Source organism: Moschus berezovskii, chromosome 2 (assembly GCF_049115385.1).
Source record: "Moschus berezovskii isolate FMDL1 chromosome 2, NW_MosBer_1.0, whole genome shotgun sequence".
NCBI lineage: Eukaryota > Metazoa > Chordata > Mammalia > Artiodactyla > Moschidae > Moschus > Moschus berezovskii.
This window is the reverse complement of record NC_142461.1, coordinates 139,002,746-139,018,819: the sequence shown is the minus strand read 5'-3', so window position 1 is coordinate 139,018,819 and position 16,074 is coordinate 139,002,746. Positions and strand designations below refer to the sequence as shown.

General features: G+C 42.6%; 1 protein-coding gene across 5 annotated transcripts in view; it reads right to left on the bottom strand.

Annotated features, from left to right (window-relative positions):
* The window catches only part of HERC2 (HECT and RLD domain containing E3 ubiquitin protein ligase 2), a 248,598-nt gene extending 233,397 nt beyond the window's left edge, over positions 1 to 15,201 (bottom strand). For 4 of the 5 annotated variants that reach the window (XM_055398094.2, XM_055398095.2, XM_055398096.2 and 1 more), the window contains exons 1-3: positions 14,879 to 15,201; positions 13,963 to 14,065; positions 916 to 1,030 (exon numbers count right to left, since the gene is read on the bottom strand). In XM_055398094.2, the coding sequence (XP_055254069.1) occupies positions 916 to 1,030; positions 13,963 to 14,034 (187 nt within the window). In that variant the 5' untranslated portion in view covers positions 14,035 to 14,065; positions 14,879 to 15,201. Of the gene's footprint in view, positions 1 to 915; positions 1,031 to 5,252; positions 5,435 to 13,962; positions 14,066 to 14,878 lie in introns of those variants that run through there. The other variant, XM_055398097.2, reaches the window with a different exon arrangement.
* Between the last annotated feature and the right edge of the window lie 873 nt (positions 15,202 to 16,074).

Here is a 16,074-nt window from a genome sequence, read left to right as displayed (position 1 = left end):
CCTCCGTCCACAGGATTTTCCAGGCAAGAGTACTGGAGTCGGGTACCACTGCCTTCTCCAGTAGGGTTATTCAGATTCTACAGGTTTGGGGTGGGTACAGGCATCCATTTCTTTTTAAAGCCTAAACAGTGATTCTGATTCACAGCCAAAGTCAAGAACAACTGACTTCACTGCGTTTTCATAATCCTATGCCCAACAAGTGTTCACTGATATTTCCCTGCACAGACAAATACAATAAAAGTCCATAGGCCAAAGGCTCCCAAAAAGTGTTTTTTACACTCCCACAGGATAGTCACAGGGGTTTCCCAGGTAGTGCAGCGGAGAAGACTGCCTGGCAATGCGTGAGACGCAAGAGACAGGGTTCACTCCCTGGGTCAGGAAGACCCTCTGGAGAAAACAATGGTAACCCATTCCAGTCTTCTTGCCTGGAAAATCCCACGGACAGAGGAGACTCCCAGGCTACAGTCCATGGAGTCACAAAGAGTCAGACACGACTGAGTATGCATGCACACACATACACGCATGCACAGGATAGTCATCCTGGAAAAATTTCAAAATACTATTTCCACTCAACCTCATAAAAACCACAATTTATAGTTAGCCAAAGCAAGGTATGTTTCAAAACTTAAAGAAAAAAAACAGTAAAGTGGAGTTCCCAGAAGCTGCAAATGAGACATCAGAGGAAGGACACCACAGCAGGTTGGCTCTGCAATGAAAAGGCCTTCAGTTTGGGTAGAACAAGGAAATCAGGAAGCGCCTCGTATTAATTATCATTTAGGCATTTCCAAAGTGAAAGCAAAACTTCAGAGTTATACTCAGGCACACTCCCGCACGTGTAGCACACTCCCAGCTCTCTACGGGATCCACTTTATAAAGGTCTTCAAACAGTGAGAAGTGCGCCTTAAAGGCCCTCACCTTTCCCAGGCGGAAGCTCTCCGTTCTGTGACGGTTCTGTCCCAGCATACACAATTTCTCCATCTTTAACCATTTCATTCCACAGACCACAGAGTCCATCTCTTGTGAATGCAAGCTGGTAACGATAAACAAAATATATTCAGAGTGATCATACTCACAATGCAATTCTTAAAGAATAATGTGAAAAGAAAATTTCATTCCCACTTACTGTTCAGTCATTCAGCATTTAATGAAACTGTCCCAAGGTACACAGTTAACTGAACAAGGTACCATGCATAATATTTTACATACTAAGTTTTACTTAAGATACAAGATAAAAGACATATGAGGGCACATGCTCTGGAAAGAAAAGTCAGTCACAAATAATACAATCACTTACAGGAAGGAGAACATGGGTAGAAGGCAGGAGAGGTGAATGAAAGCAAGATTTTGAGTTTACCTTACATGCAAGTTAACCTGTTTATTAAGAAAACTACACTTCACCCTTGAATAACCTGGAGGTTAATCCAAATATAACTTTGATAGTGAGCCTGGAATATTCAGGTTTGCACCAAAAAAGCTGCTCAAAGCCTGATAGGAACTCCTCCACTGGCCAAATTGAGAATAATTTTGAACAGCAAAATATATAACAACTATATTAGACTGAAATAGTCAATAAAAACACAAGTCTACACTGATATTCAAAGAAAAAATAACATTCTCACAAAAAGTGCTCTTGGCTGTCCACATCTGGGAGTCAGAAACGGTTTCCCAGAGCAAGCAGTCATTGACCAAGGGTCGGGGGGACAGTGAACACCCACAGAAAGCATCCATTCTGAAAACTGCAGGTACAGTAGAAACCCTCTTCTGAGACAGACAAGACACTTTACACTAAAACAAACACATCTGTTTGCCCATCTTTCAATGGAAGGCCAGGGCCTTTTCTTTGCTCACAAGTCCACTAGCTTGTTCCTTGTCATCAGTCCCGCATACACCACTCTCATGAAGCATTCACTATTCCAGACTCACCAAGAACTGAAGAGCACTTTGTGAGCAAACTCAGCACACAATTCTTCTAGATTTTCAAGACATCTCCCCCAATCCTTATCAATTCTCTCTTTCCTAACCTGTACAAGCAATTTTTTTAAGCATCTCAGTTTTACCCAAGCAATGTGTAGTAGGCAAATCTAAGACACCCTGAAGATTCTTACCCCCTAGCACACACATCCTGTATAATCCTCTGAGTTTGGGCAGGACCTCCGAGTATTAGGAGAGGACATCACACCTGGACTAAGTTTTGTTTCTTTCTGTGGCAAAGGTGAAGGAATTTCTCATATATAATTAAGGTCTCACATCAGTCTCACATTGACTGACTTCTAGTCAATCAAAAGGAAAATTATCCCAGGGTCACGTGAGGTAAAAGCCCTTAAGAGGATGGGACCGTCCACAGCCACTGCCATGAGCTGCCTATGGAGAGGGGTGTCTCCTAGGAGCCCACAACTCAGTCCCACAGTCCCACAAACTGAATTCTGCCAACAAGGACGCCAATAAAACCCTAGATGAGAATGCAAACTGGTCAGCACCCTGACTGCAGCCTGTGAGTCTTGAAGCAGAACCCAGCTAAGCCATGGCCAGACTCCCGACCCACAGAGAAAAGGAGGAGAGAGTACAAGGAGGTGTCCTAAGCTGATACACTTTCTGGTCAGTGACTTGTTACACAGCAATAGAAAACCAATTTGGCAACCAACTTAGTTCTCACAGAAGCAACAACTTTCTCTCAGCACTCATATTTGCTCACATCACTAAATGAGACAACTGCCATAAATATGCTTAAGACCAAAACATATGACTGTTGGCAAAAGTATTAACTGGCAGAGAGAGAAGTAAATACTTTCTAAAAAGTGAGCCACACACATTCAGGGCCCCTGCTGTTCTAACACAGGATGGAAAGGTCTGGCTCACCTGCTGACCTGGCTAAGAGGAGGGACCTAAGACCTCTCCCTGGGCTCAGTCCAGGCCCACGTGGCCACACAGGCTGGGAATCAAACAATGGCCGGACTAAACAGCCCCACGGGTGCTGCACTTGAGCAGTTACATGCCACCTTTGGGGGGTCCAGGAAATAAATGACCATACACCCAGTCATAACTCAGTGTCAGAGCAGTGGACGAGGACAGAGGAAGAAATCAAACACAGAAAATAGGATGAGAGCCTAAGTCAAGACAAAAAAGAGTATTTAAGACATTTCAGACCAAATGGGACAGATTAGATGTGAAAAACAAGGCAGAGAACAGAATCAAAATGAGAGAATTAGCTCAGTTTTAACCACTGAGCTTTGCACCAGCTACTGAACACAAACATGGAGATCCTCTCCCCGTGCACACACACACGTACACACATACTGCAAACACAAATTCCGATTTTAGCAGAGGGTTCAGGGCTAGAGATTCAAACCTGGAAGTCATCAGCAAATGGGCTGCAGACCTGGAGAAGATGCCCACACCCAAGGAGGGAGGGTCCTCAGCCCTGATGGCCCACTAGGACTACCCAAGGGTGGCCAGGGATGATACAGTTATTAAAGAACAGGCCGAGGAGGGCCAGTTTACATGAAGACAAGAATCATCACTATCATCCTTTCTTTCTCTCATCACTTTAGTAGTGTTGGGAAGGATGGGGGTAGGGCAGAAGCTGTGTGGAAGGTAGAAACCGGGTGTCTAGAGGGATACCCACTATAAAAGCCTCCTACGTGCCAGGGACATGAACTCAAGTAAACACCACACAAACCACAGTGATTCAGGCATCTGAAAGGATTCAAGGAAGGAGGGAACATTGCTAAGGTAACAAAGCAAGCTTCCCTGGAGGAAGGAGTGAAAGAGCTGGACTGTGAAAGGCAGAGATGAAGCCCCTGGGAGAGCATTCCAAGGCACTGGGAGGAAAGCACAGGACCCCAAGGAGAAAGAAACGGGGAAACAATCATGGCACTGGAAAAACAGCATATATAAGCAATACAATTCACTTAAATTTGTCAGTTTAAGAGTATGTGTACAACAGTCTATAAATAGCTTGTTTCGGGGCTTCCCTGTTGGCTCAGTGGTAAAGAATCCTTATACAGGAGACATGGGTTTAACTCCTGATCCAGGAAGACCCTACATCATGTGGAGCAACTAAGCCCATGCACCACAACTACTGAGCCTGTGCTCTAGAGCCCAGAAGCAGCAGCTGCTAAGGGCATCGACAGCCTGTGCTCTGAAACAAGAGAAGCTGCCACAATGAGATGCCCGCACACCCCACCTAGAGAGGAGATCCCACCTGCCACAACTAGAGAAAAGCCCGAGCAGCAACGAAGATCCAGCACAACCAAAAACAAATTTAAAAAAAAAATCCTGACCTTATCTGTAGCTAATTTACAAAAACGTTCCCAATGGGTAACAATACAGTTCTTAACTTTTAACTTTTTTCATACAGAATCCAGATGCCTCTAATTAATATTATTCATTCTGAGGATCCTTTACCAATTTGCTCTTACATTCTTACCTCATACCTCTAAAATGACATTAACAGGTAAAGGCATTTGCATCCTGAAAAGAAGCAAACAAGGCAGGGGGGAGTAACAGGGCCAGTTTTGAGGGATAATAACTAAAACTTAGCAGTTCAATTACCTGACCAAGATCACCAAGACCACCAAGGTCGTCAGAGTTTGGGGGGAAGAGGCCAAACTCTCCAGCTTGTTTTCTTCTCATCAACATGAACCAACAGGTGCAGTAAGGAGACCTGGGGGAGTCACTGAAGGGGCTACAATATTTGAAAACCAAACAGAATTGGGCAAGAGGTCTTTTAAGGTATCTATTAACATGATCACTTCAGAACTGTGTAATTACGAACTATAATTCAAAATAGAATGTGCCCAGTGAAATAAATGGCATTAACTTATAGTTTAGATATTTATTTTTTCTATCTTTAAAATATTTCTGAATGTGATCTGTTCAAATATTTACAGATGACTATAAAGATATCTAGCTTTTTTCTAAGCCTTGCAGAAAAATACCTTCTAAACACCTGTTGAACACAGGATAACCTATCAATTCCAAAAAAATTTAAGAACAACAAATTCTGGAAAGAAACAAATTCTGGAAAAGTCACAAGGAAACATATAGTACATCAGTTTGAAGATATCCAGGCAGCAAGGACGAGCAAACCTAAGACCCAGGAGAGAAGAACAGCCCAAGGGGCTGAAGACTGCCTCCAGAGGCTCCTGCCAACTCTGCAAGCAGAGCTGAGACCAAGCAGAGCTCAGTGGAGCTGCTGAGAAAGGACGGAGCCCTGGTCCTCACAGGGGAGAAGACTGGTAAACATGCCATACCTTGAACAGAACCTCCAAGGGCCATATACACAGAAGCATGGGTCAAGTGCAAGCAGACTGGTAGGAGCCCAGCTCTGAATCATCACAGCTCCATACTGCTCTGCAGTAACCTGGAGTCACTAGTGTTGACAGATTCTCTCTGGAGAAGAGATCATTATCCAGGGCCTCAAATGACCACAACACTTTTTCACATACAATACCTAGAACTCAAAAATAATAATGAGTAAGATAAGACTCCTCTCGGCCGCCGCCCCTGGCCTCGGACGTGGGGTAGCTCCTCTTGGCCACCGCCCTTATTGACTATGTCAAAGCCTTTGACTGTGTGGATCACAATAAACTGTGGAAAATTCTGAAAGAGATGGGAATACCAGACCACCTGACCTGCCTCTTGAGAAACCTATATGCAGGTCAGGAAGCAACAGATCGAACTGGACATGGAACAACAGACTGGTTCCAAATAGGAAAAGGAGTACATCAAGGCTGTATATTGTCACCCTGCTTATTTAACTTCTATGCAGAGTACATCATGAGGAACGCTGGGCTGGAAGAAGCACAAGCTGGAATCAAGATTGCCAGGAGAAATATCAATAAGCTCAGATATGCAGATGATACCACCCTTATGGCAGAAAGTGAAAAGGAACTCAAAAGTCTCTTGACGAAAGTGAAAGAGGAGAGTGAAAACGTTGGCTTGAAGCTCAACATTCAGAAACCTAAGATCATGGCATCTGGTCCCATCACTTCATGGGAAATAGATGGGGAAACAGTGTCAGACTTTATTTTTGGGGGCTCCAAAATCACTGCGGATGCTGACTGCAGCCATGAAATTAAAAGACGCTTACTCCTTGGAAGGAAAGTTATGACCAACCTGCTGCTGCTGCTGCTAAGTCACTTCAGTCATGTCCGACTCTGTGTGACCCCATAGACGGAAGCCCACCAGGCTCCCCCGTCCCTGGGATTCTCCAGGCAAGAACACTGGAGTGGGTTGCCATTTCCTTCTCCAATGTGTGAAAGTGGAAAGTGAAAAGTGAAAGTGAAGTCGCTCAGTCGTGTCCGACCCTTAGCGACCCCACAGACTGCAGCCTACCAGGCTCCTCCATCCATGGGATTTTCTAGGCAATAGTACTGGAGTGGCTTGCCATTGCCTTCTCCGATGACCAACCTAGATAGCATATTAAAAAGCAGAGACATTACTTTGTCAACCAAGGTCCGTCTAGTCAAGGCTATGGTTTTTCCAGTGGTCATGTATGGATTTGAGAGTTGGACTGTGAAGAAAGCTGAGCACTGAAGAATTGATGCTTTTGAACTGTGGTGCTGGAGAAGACTCTTGAGAGTCCCTTGGCCTGCAAGGAGATCCAACCAGTCCATTCTAAAGGAGATCAGTCCTGGGTGTTCATTGGAAGGACTGATGCCAAAGCTGAAACTCCAATACTTTGGCCACCTCATGTGAAGAGTTGACTCACTGGAAAAGACTCTGATGCTGGGAGGGATTGGGAGCAGGAGGAGAAGGGGACGACAGAGAATGAGATGGCTGGATGGCATCACCAACTTGATGGACATGAGTTTGAGTGAACTCCGGGAGTTGGTGATGGACAGGGAGGCCTGGCGTGCTGTGATTCATGGGGTCGCAGAGAGTCGGACACGACTCAGCAACTGAACTGAACTAAGACTACATAACTAAAAAAATGAAAAATAAATAAATTAAAAAAATGGAAGTCAGCATAAACAAATCAAGAGTAGATCCAGAAAACAGAAACACAGACATACACTTTGCCCTAAAAAGGAAAGCCTAAGTAATGGACTAAAGTAGTGACACTTTCACTGGAAGGTACCAGCCCAGGGCAGTGAGGGGACATAGCAAGTTACTACAGAAGTCAGCAGATTAAGGCCCAGCTCAGAGGCCAAATCTGGCCCACAATCTGATTTTATGATTCTCAGCCACTGAAGTGACTTAGCAGCAGCAGCAGCCCTCAAGCTAAGAGTGGCTTTTACATGTCTCAATGGTTGAAACAATCAAGAGAAGAAAAATATATTTCATGACACATGAAAATTATGACATTCAAATATCAGTATCCATCGTTTCTGAGACCTACCACTACACACTTGTTTTATGTACTACCTGCAGCTACTTTCACATGACAACGGCAGAGGTGAGCAGTTGTTACAGATAACATATGGCCCACAGAAATATTTGCAATCTGGGCCTTTACAGAAAAAGTTTGCTGACTCCTGTTTCACTGCACTAGTCCCTACTCCAAGATGCGCTACAGGCACATTCACTAGGTAGTGGGGCTCTTCACCAAAGTTTGCAAGAAGAAACCACAGAACCATCCACAGCGGGGGAAAAAGTGGGGAGAGGGAGATGAAAATAGCCAGTTTCCTTACCTGTTTTTACCAAGCGGTGCATGTTCACCTCATGAAAAATGAGCTTCTGCTCTCCCCCACTGTCCGGACTTTGTCACCTACAGCTCCATGGCAGGTGGCTGGGAAGCCAAAACCTACGCCCTGTTGTGTGACATTACATCTAAGAGCAGGAATAGAAGGGTGGCCCACAGGCATGCTGGTGTATCAATCCAGAGGGAAAGGAAGATGCAGTGGAGAAATCAAAAAAAGTTGCACAAGGTTTGATGTGTCTAAGCAATTAAAAGATCATGTTAACAATTTCAACAGAGAACTGGAAACTACAGAAAAGTCCCTAATGTGGCAGTTAACCAAACTGCCAAAACACTTCAAACTAAACGTTACAACAGATGCATTTTAGGGTTTTCCTGGTGGTTCAGTGGTTAAGAATCCACCTGCCAATGCATGGGACATGGGTTCAATCAGTTCGATACCTGCTCAGAGAAGATCCCACGTGCCACGAAGCAACTAAGCCCATGTGCCACAACTACTGAGCCCGCGCTCTGGAGTCTGAGAGCCACAACCACTGAGCCCGCATGACTAGAGCCTGTGCTCTGCAATAAGAGAAGTCACCAAAATGAGAAGCCCATGCACTGCAACAAAGAGTAGCCCCTGATCGCTGCAACTAGAGAAGGCATGTGCACAGCAACCAGGAACCAGACTCGTCAACAAATACACAAGTAAATCTTTAAAAGAGATGCATTTTACTAAATATAATTACACCTCAATAAAATGCAGTCATACGAAAATGTGGAAATTCTAAAACGAAAAATACAAATCTAAAATTAAAATGTCAATAAATGAGATCAGATTGGGAAGGCCTGTTCTCCCACATGTGAAGAATTAACTTCTTTAGTAATTGCATCTCTGGTAGAAAGTCAGACCGAATATATCAAACAACTGTTTTCCAACACTGGGCAAAAGATCTAGTGTGATCTGTGAACCCGTGAAGGGCAACAATGAAGTTAAGAGCCCAAGCTTAATGCTTAGAAGCAGTTTCCAGACTGTAGCACAGGAAAGAGGAACCCAAATAGAACCCAGAAGTTTTGCTGAAAGGAGGAGCAGGTTGCCTGTAATCAGGTCAAAATGACAAGAATCTAGGAGAGGAAGTTGGCTGCAGAGAGAATGATCTTTGGAGCTGGACAGAGGAGCCGCCATGAGACTCTAGCTGGGTACTGATCTGGGTACGGGTTGAGAACACTACCAAGAATGGGCAAAGCAGCACTAAAAAAGAGCAGGCAGAACCCCAATCAATATTCACAGTCTAGGAAAAGCCTGTTTCCACCAACCAGAACAGAAAGACCTCCCAACACACCAAGCATTGGACAGAGTCCTAAGGAGGACACTGCATTAAAGAGGCAGATAAATTAGCCCAAGGTTAAAGGCTGTGCTAGATCAGCCCAAACAAACCTTAGGCTCAATCTTTGAAAAGACCAAATTGATTCCAAGGAATTTACAAGCATGTCAGACAAAACTACAGCTCTTCAAGAGAATAAAACACAATCTAGCACAGAATAACATATTTATTTACAAATTACTACATTCAATAAAAAAATTAACAAGCATGCAAACATTTCCTATAACCAGAGCAATAAATCAACAAAAATGATGAAATCAATCAATCAAAATAAACACTGAAACAATAGGGGTGACAAGAATGTTGAAAGCTCCACTACAGAGATGTTTCATATAGTGACAGAGGAATGTATGAGCACGGTGACAAGTAAAATGGAAGACAGAGATCAGGACTGGAATGGAGCCTCTAGAGGTGAAAAATGGAGGATCTAAAGTAAAAGCTTCAATGCACAGGATTAACTAGATTAGACACTGTAGAACAGTTCTAGTCTAATCCACTGTGTCTAAGCATACAACTGTTACATGCTACGTTCCATCCTTACTCTGGGTCCTATCCATAAGTATAGGTCTGACACCAACCGCCAGTCTTCATGTTAATCTACAGTCATGCAGTCATCTAAACATCTTTAGTCTCTATTCACTTCCTCAGGAAGGACTCATGGAAACAATATTTTCTGAGCTCCTACTCACTGATAAGTCTGTGTCATTTTTTACCTGAAAAATAGTTTTGCTGGACCATAAAATCCTTGGCTCACATTTTCTTTTCTCGGGTGCCTTAAATATGTTACTCAGCTTTCTTCTACACAAGGCCTGTTCTCAAGTCTGATAAGAAACTCCTTTTCTTTCCCTTATAATTATTATTAGTCTTTTCCAAGACCCAAAGCTAAAAGTTAGTTATTTTAAAAAAAGGCATATATAAATCTGACAAAATACATCCAAAATACAGAAAAGATACAAATAACCAAACTCATGAATAAAAACATGAGCAATGCTACCAATTCTACAAAAACGAAAGTAAATATAAAAAGTCATTATGAAAATCAAGTAAGTTACCTTTCAATCAAGCAAATATCTTGTATTTACACCTTTCTTTTTTTTAATTTGGCCAAGCCATATGGCATGTGGGATCTTAGTTCCCCAACCAGGAATCGAACCTGTGACCTCTGCATTGGAAGCACAGTCTTAACCACTGGAGCATCAGGGAAGTCCCTACAACATTCTTTTATTTCTACATATCATCTGTCAACTGAAAAACCTGAGATTAGAAATTACCAAGATGTTCATGTTTACATTTTTTAATCTACTGGTATTTCCAGGCATAAAGTGACGAGTTTAATTTTAAAAGCTAATTTTTGTGCTGAATCATTTTAAATTGATGATTAGAAGAAAAGAAAATTTTAATCTGAGTTGAATTATTGATATACTTAACAACTTTGATGAGCCTCAAAAGCATTATACCGAATGAACAAAGCTAATTTCACAAGGTCACATACCACATGACATTCTCAAAATGACAAAATTATGGAGATGGAAAAGAATTTAGTGCTTGCCAGGGGTCAGAGATGGTAGAGGAAGTTAAGTGTGAATACAGAGGGACAGCAGGAAGGAGATGTGTGCAGTGATGGAACACTTCTGGATCTCAGTTTTGATGGTTACATAAATAGATATGATAAAACGGCACAGAAGGAGGCACACATCACACCAATGTCAGTTTCCCGGTTTTAACACTGCTGGAGAAGGAAACGGCAACCCACTCCAGTGTTCTTTGTCTGGAGAATCCCAGGGATGGGGGAGCCTGGTGGGCTTCCATCTATGGGGTCACACAGAGTCGGACACGACTGAAGTGACTTAGCAGTAGCAGTAAAGTTACCTAAGACTGTAACACTGAAGGGGTCTGGGAGAAGAGTATACAGTGACCTCTCTACTGCATTTGCAACTTGCTGTAAGTCTATTAATATTTCAAAATAAAAAGTTTTAAAAATGGTCTCACACATATCTAATTTCATGTCTCACTTCAAAGAACCCAAAAATAGAAACTAGAGGACATTCATTTGAGTACAGCTTATGCAAAAAAGAGCAGGATAATGCCATTCCTGACCCCATGCTCCAAGACACACCTTTGACCTTACATCAAGACTAGCAAATAAGTATGCATATATCTTTCAAAAACAAAATATTTTTAAGGGATTATGTACTATTTTTACAGTTCTTTCCCTTAATTGACTTTTTGGTTCACCAAAAAATCTACCCATCACAACAGACAGGATTTTACTGTAAATATAAAAATGGTAATGGCAGTGACTATGTAACAAACACTTCTGAACTCTCTATTTTGTTGCTTCCTCAAGAGAATTGTGAAGGAAAATATGACAAATAACGGAACTCCACACAATAACCAGAAAAGAGAACTGAAGAAACAAGAAGCATTATGTATGAAAACCAGACACATGCCTGCCAGATAATGGGCACTCCATTAGAGGCAACTGGTTGCAAGGCCCCAGGCTTGAGGCATCTAAATATCTCTGATGGAGAAAGTCTAGGATTAGTGTCTATATCCTCCATAATATATACATATTAAAATTTTTCAGTCTCCAAAAACTTTTCCTTTCAAAAATCACTAAAAACCTCAAGGGCATTTCAAATAAAAACTGCCACAGAAAATATATTTGCTAAAACTTGTAACTAAGAGACATGTTTCTAACCCACATACTATTCATTAACCTGGTATCAATCCTGTTACCAATACAAAAGCCCTACCTAAGGAAAGGGACACTTCTCACTCCAGGTGGAAGAGACATCCCCAACTAGATAAGGGTAAAACCTGTCAGCATAAGGCCTGCATCTTATAGGCCTGTCAGCAATAAGACAGCATTTGTCTTCAGGAAGGATTCCAAAGAGTAAACTACGTTTAAGTTATTCCTTCAGTTCAGTTCAGTCGCTCAGTCGTGTCCAACTCTTTGCCACCCCAAGAACCGCAGCACGCCAGGCCTCCCTCTCCATCACCAACTCCCAGAGTCCACCCAAACCCATGTCCATCGAGTCAGTGATGCCACCCAACCATCTCATCCTCTGTCGTCCCCTTTTCCTCCTACCCTCAATCTTTCCCAGCATCAGGGTCTTTTCAAATTCCTTAGGGTAAAACAAGATTGATTCCTCACACTTAATAAGCAACACTGGAAAAGTTGTATAAAACCAATGTCAGCAATCACTTTTTTCACACTATTTTCACATTTTTCTCACAGCTTCAGTAACCATAACATTTTGCCTCTGATGCACAATCTAAAACCTAAGTCTTGTCACTTATTCCTAGGAGTTTGGAAGACTTTTGTATAGTACTCAAATGTCTAAGAAGCACCAAACACTTTATATTACACTAAATAAATCAAAAGTAAAATGGTAAGCACTTGAAGGTATAAGTGGTATTTTTTAGCATGTATAATTTACCTGACTCATCACTCAACTCAACATTAAACTCATTTTAGATCAAGATGATAAAATTCATATTAAGCAGTTATTTGATTATGATTGCTAACAAAAAAGAAACGTCATCAGGTAAAGTTCTTTACTTCAATTAAGTTTTACATAAAGACAATTCTTAAAGTCAGTTTGTCTGGATGTCATCAATAAAAAATTATCCATCTCTCACCTCCCCCAATCCTGCTGGGGAAAAAAAAGTTACTACTATGCCAATTCTTAACCCAATTCTTGATTTTCTTATCTAACATTATGCCATTAATAACAATTCCATCATCCACAACACAGTTCTTAACATTTAGCTCTGCCACCAACTAATACACAACACTTAAAAAAAAATTTAGGGACTTCCTTGGGGGTCCAGTGTCTAAGACTCTGCACTGCCAATGCAGGGGGCCCCAGTTTGATCCCTGGTCAGAGAACTAGATCCCACATGCTGGAACTAAAGAGTCAACATGCCGCAACTAAAAGTCCCACATACCACAACTAAGACCCAGGGTGGTCAAATAAATAAATAAATATTTTTTAAAAAAACCCTTAAGAGGGATAATAATGTTTCACTTCAAGTGTCTAAGATCAACTGCTTACAGAATACATGACTTGCATCATACAGTTCAGAAGACTGTATTTTAAAAAGGTTAAGATTACTTGAGAAATACTTAAAATAGTTAACCTCAGGGAAGAGAGAAAGAACACAAATACACTGCAAAACTATTTCAGCAATTTCTGAGGGCAATAGCAAGTTACAAAAGGAGTTTTTCCATTTGCAAACAAAACTGACAGGACAAAAAACAGACTACAGAAACGTTACTGTTACTGCTTATTGATAATTTCTCAGCAAGTTTGCAATTACCTTAAAAAATAATATTAGAAAATCTATGGTTAACATTTTGTTTTCACATGCTCTTGATACAAAAATCTAAGCACTCCTCTTAAGAATAGTGACAAATAAAAACAAACAGCTCAATTGAACTCGTCTCTCCGGAAACACAAACACAGAATTCCATAAAAACGAGTTGAGTCTCTGCAGGACACGATAAATTACTCTATGTCACTTCTCTCCCACATAAATAACTGAACATCTCAAAAAGTATCACTAATCTGTCACCAGGGTATGGCTAAGAATGATACAGACCTCTTAAAAAAAAAAAAAATTTTGCATAACTTTATCTCAAGTTTCTTGCATTTATAAATAATTAAAATGTAACTACACACACTCTATGAAAAGAACAATAAAAAGTACATTTTGATCCAATTAAAATAAAAAATTAAAAAGAAAATAAAATTAAAATCCAATTAAAATAAATTTTAAAAAATAAAATAAATTTTAAAAAGTACATTTTGAGTTATAGAAAACAAACCTGCTTCTCTAATATGGCAAGATCAGATCTGCATGCCCTTATATAACCTTAAGAAAGAGTTAACCAGAAATGTAACTATGTAGGTAGGAACACAAGAGAAAAAAAGGTTGTCAAAACCCCACCTGTATATCCGTTTTCAACCATTTGGAGTCCAGTCGAGCCTGAGCAGCCAAACAAAAAGAATCAGAAGGCATCTTTCCCCTGATTTCCTCCCAGCCGTGAAACCTGCAAGCAAGGAATATTACTCAGCCATAAAAAAGAACAAAACAATGCCCTCTGCAGCAACATAGGTGAGATTCTGATACTGAGTGAAGTCAGATTGCTTATCTGTGCAATCTTAAAGCTACAGATGAACTTGTCTACAGAACCGAAACAGAGTCACAGCTACACAAAATAAACTGATGAGGGGGCAGGGGTGATAAACTGGGGGACTAGGACTGAGTAGTACACATAAAACAGACAATTAATAAGGACCTAGTCGGACACGACTGAAGTGACTTAGCAGCAGCAGCAGCAACTGTAAAGCACAGGGAACTCTACTCAATACTGTAACGGCCTGTGCGGGAAAAGAATCTAAAAAAAGACTGCACATGTGTATACGCCTAACTGTTTCACTGTGTACACCTGAAAGGAACACATCACCGTAAATCAATTATGCCCATTAAATTTTTTAAAAACCTACAAGTAAAGCAGAAATACTGAAGACCTAAACCTCTTCAGAATTTTACAAGGTTTAATGCAACAAAAAGAACAGAAAAGGAGAGGAGGAGCACGGGGGAGAGGGGAGTGAGAGGAGGAGGGGGAGGAGGGAGAAAGACAGAGGGAGGGAGAAAAAAGCCCACTTCGAGTCCAGGTAAGAGACTCACAGACGGGATTCGCCCGCGTCTATGCTGCACGGGCGAGACCTTGAGAATGGACGGTCACTGAGACCAAACCACAATGTCATTTCCTTCCCTAAAATCCAAAAGGTTAACACACAAACTACAGGAACCCCATGTCTCCACAACAAATGACACCAGCAGGTACTATCCGCTTTACCTCAGACCAGCAACTGGTGCGCGAAATAAATTAATCAAAATTCACGTCTGCAGAAAAATCCAAAACAATAATCACTTGGAAATGAAAAGACTGCCTGAGACACGCGCCGAAGGCGGTCAGCGCAGGCCCGGGCCCAGCGGCTGTGCCAACGCCCGCCGTGGCCCGGCCTGGCCCGGCCCCGGCCCGCACCGCCCCAGCGGCCGGCCGCCCTCGCCGCACCCCCGCCACCCGGAGTGCGAAGACCGTACGGCACAGGCCCCCGGCCGCCTGGCTCCCGCGCGTGCTATCACAGACCAGCCGCCACTGGCTCCGCCGGGGCTCGCAATCCCGGCGCCTCTTGCGGCCGGAGGGGCGGGCCGACGCGGGGCTAAGGCCCACGATGCTCAGCCAATTGCATTGAGGAGTCTCCGCGGGCCCAACCAATGGGAAAGACGAAGCTCCTCGCCCCTCCTCCCCATTCTCCAGTTTCCTTCTATCCTGCTCGTCTCCTTCCTTAAGCTCACCCCTCTGCGGTCAGGACCAACCGAAGACGCCGAGAGGCGGGATTTCCGCCGTATGCACGCACACACGCACGCGCTCCTGACCCGGACTTCGCCCTGCGCTCTCAGAAAGCAGTCCAATGTGGTGGACGTCTGAGACACGAGGCTAACACAGGAACGTGCGGCCTGGACGGGCGTTGGGGCTAAAAATGAGACTGATTGGGGTCTGCAAGAGCCTCTTCCTGCTTGTCGCACTGAATGCTGCTGAAACCCTGGGCAGAATACGTGGAGCAGCTGGTGACGGGGGAATCGGAAAAAGAAGTGAGAGCTTTTAGTTCCACAACCAGTAGCCGAAAAACTAATTCTTAAGAAGTGCAAAACAAATTTATGTAAAGTATGTTCTCAGATCATAATGTAATTAACTACAAATCATTAAAAGATACAGCACATGTGATAAACCATAATGGAAAAGAATGTGAAAAAGAATGCGTATGTATATATAACTCAGTCCCTTTACTGTACAGCAGGAGACGCAGGAAACTCATTCAATTTCGGGATAAGGAAGATACCCTCGAGAAGGAAATGGCAACTCCAGTATTTTTGCGGGGAAAAATCCCATGGACAGAGAACCCTGATGGGCTACAGCTACTGAGACTACACCGCAAAGCTCAGATACTCAAAGACGCAATCCAAAGTTACAGTGCCTGGATGCTGGGA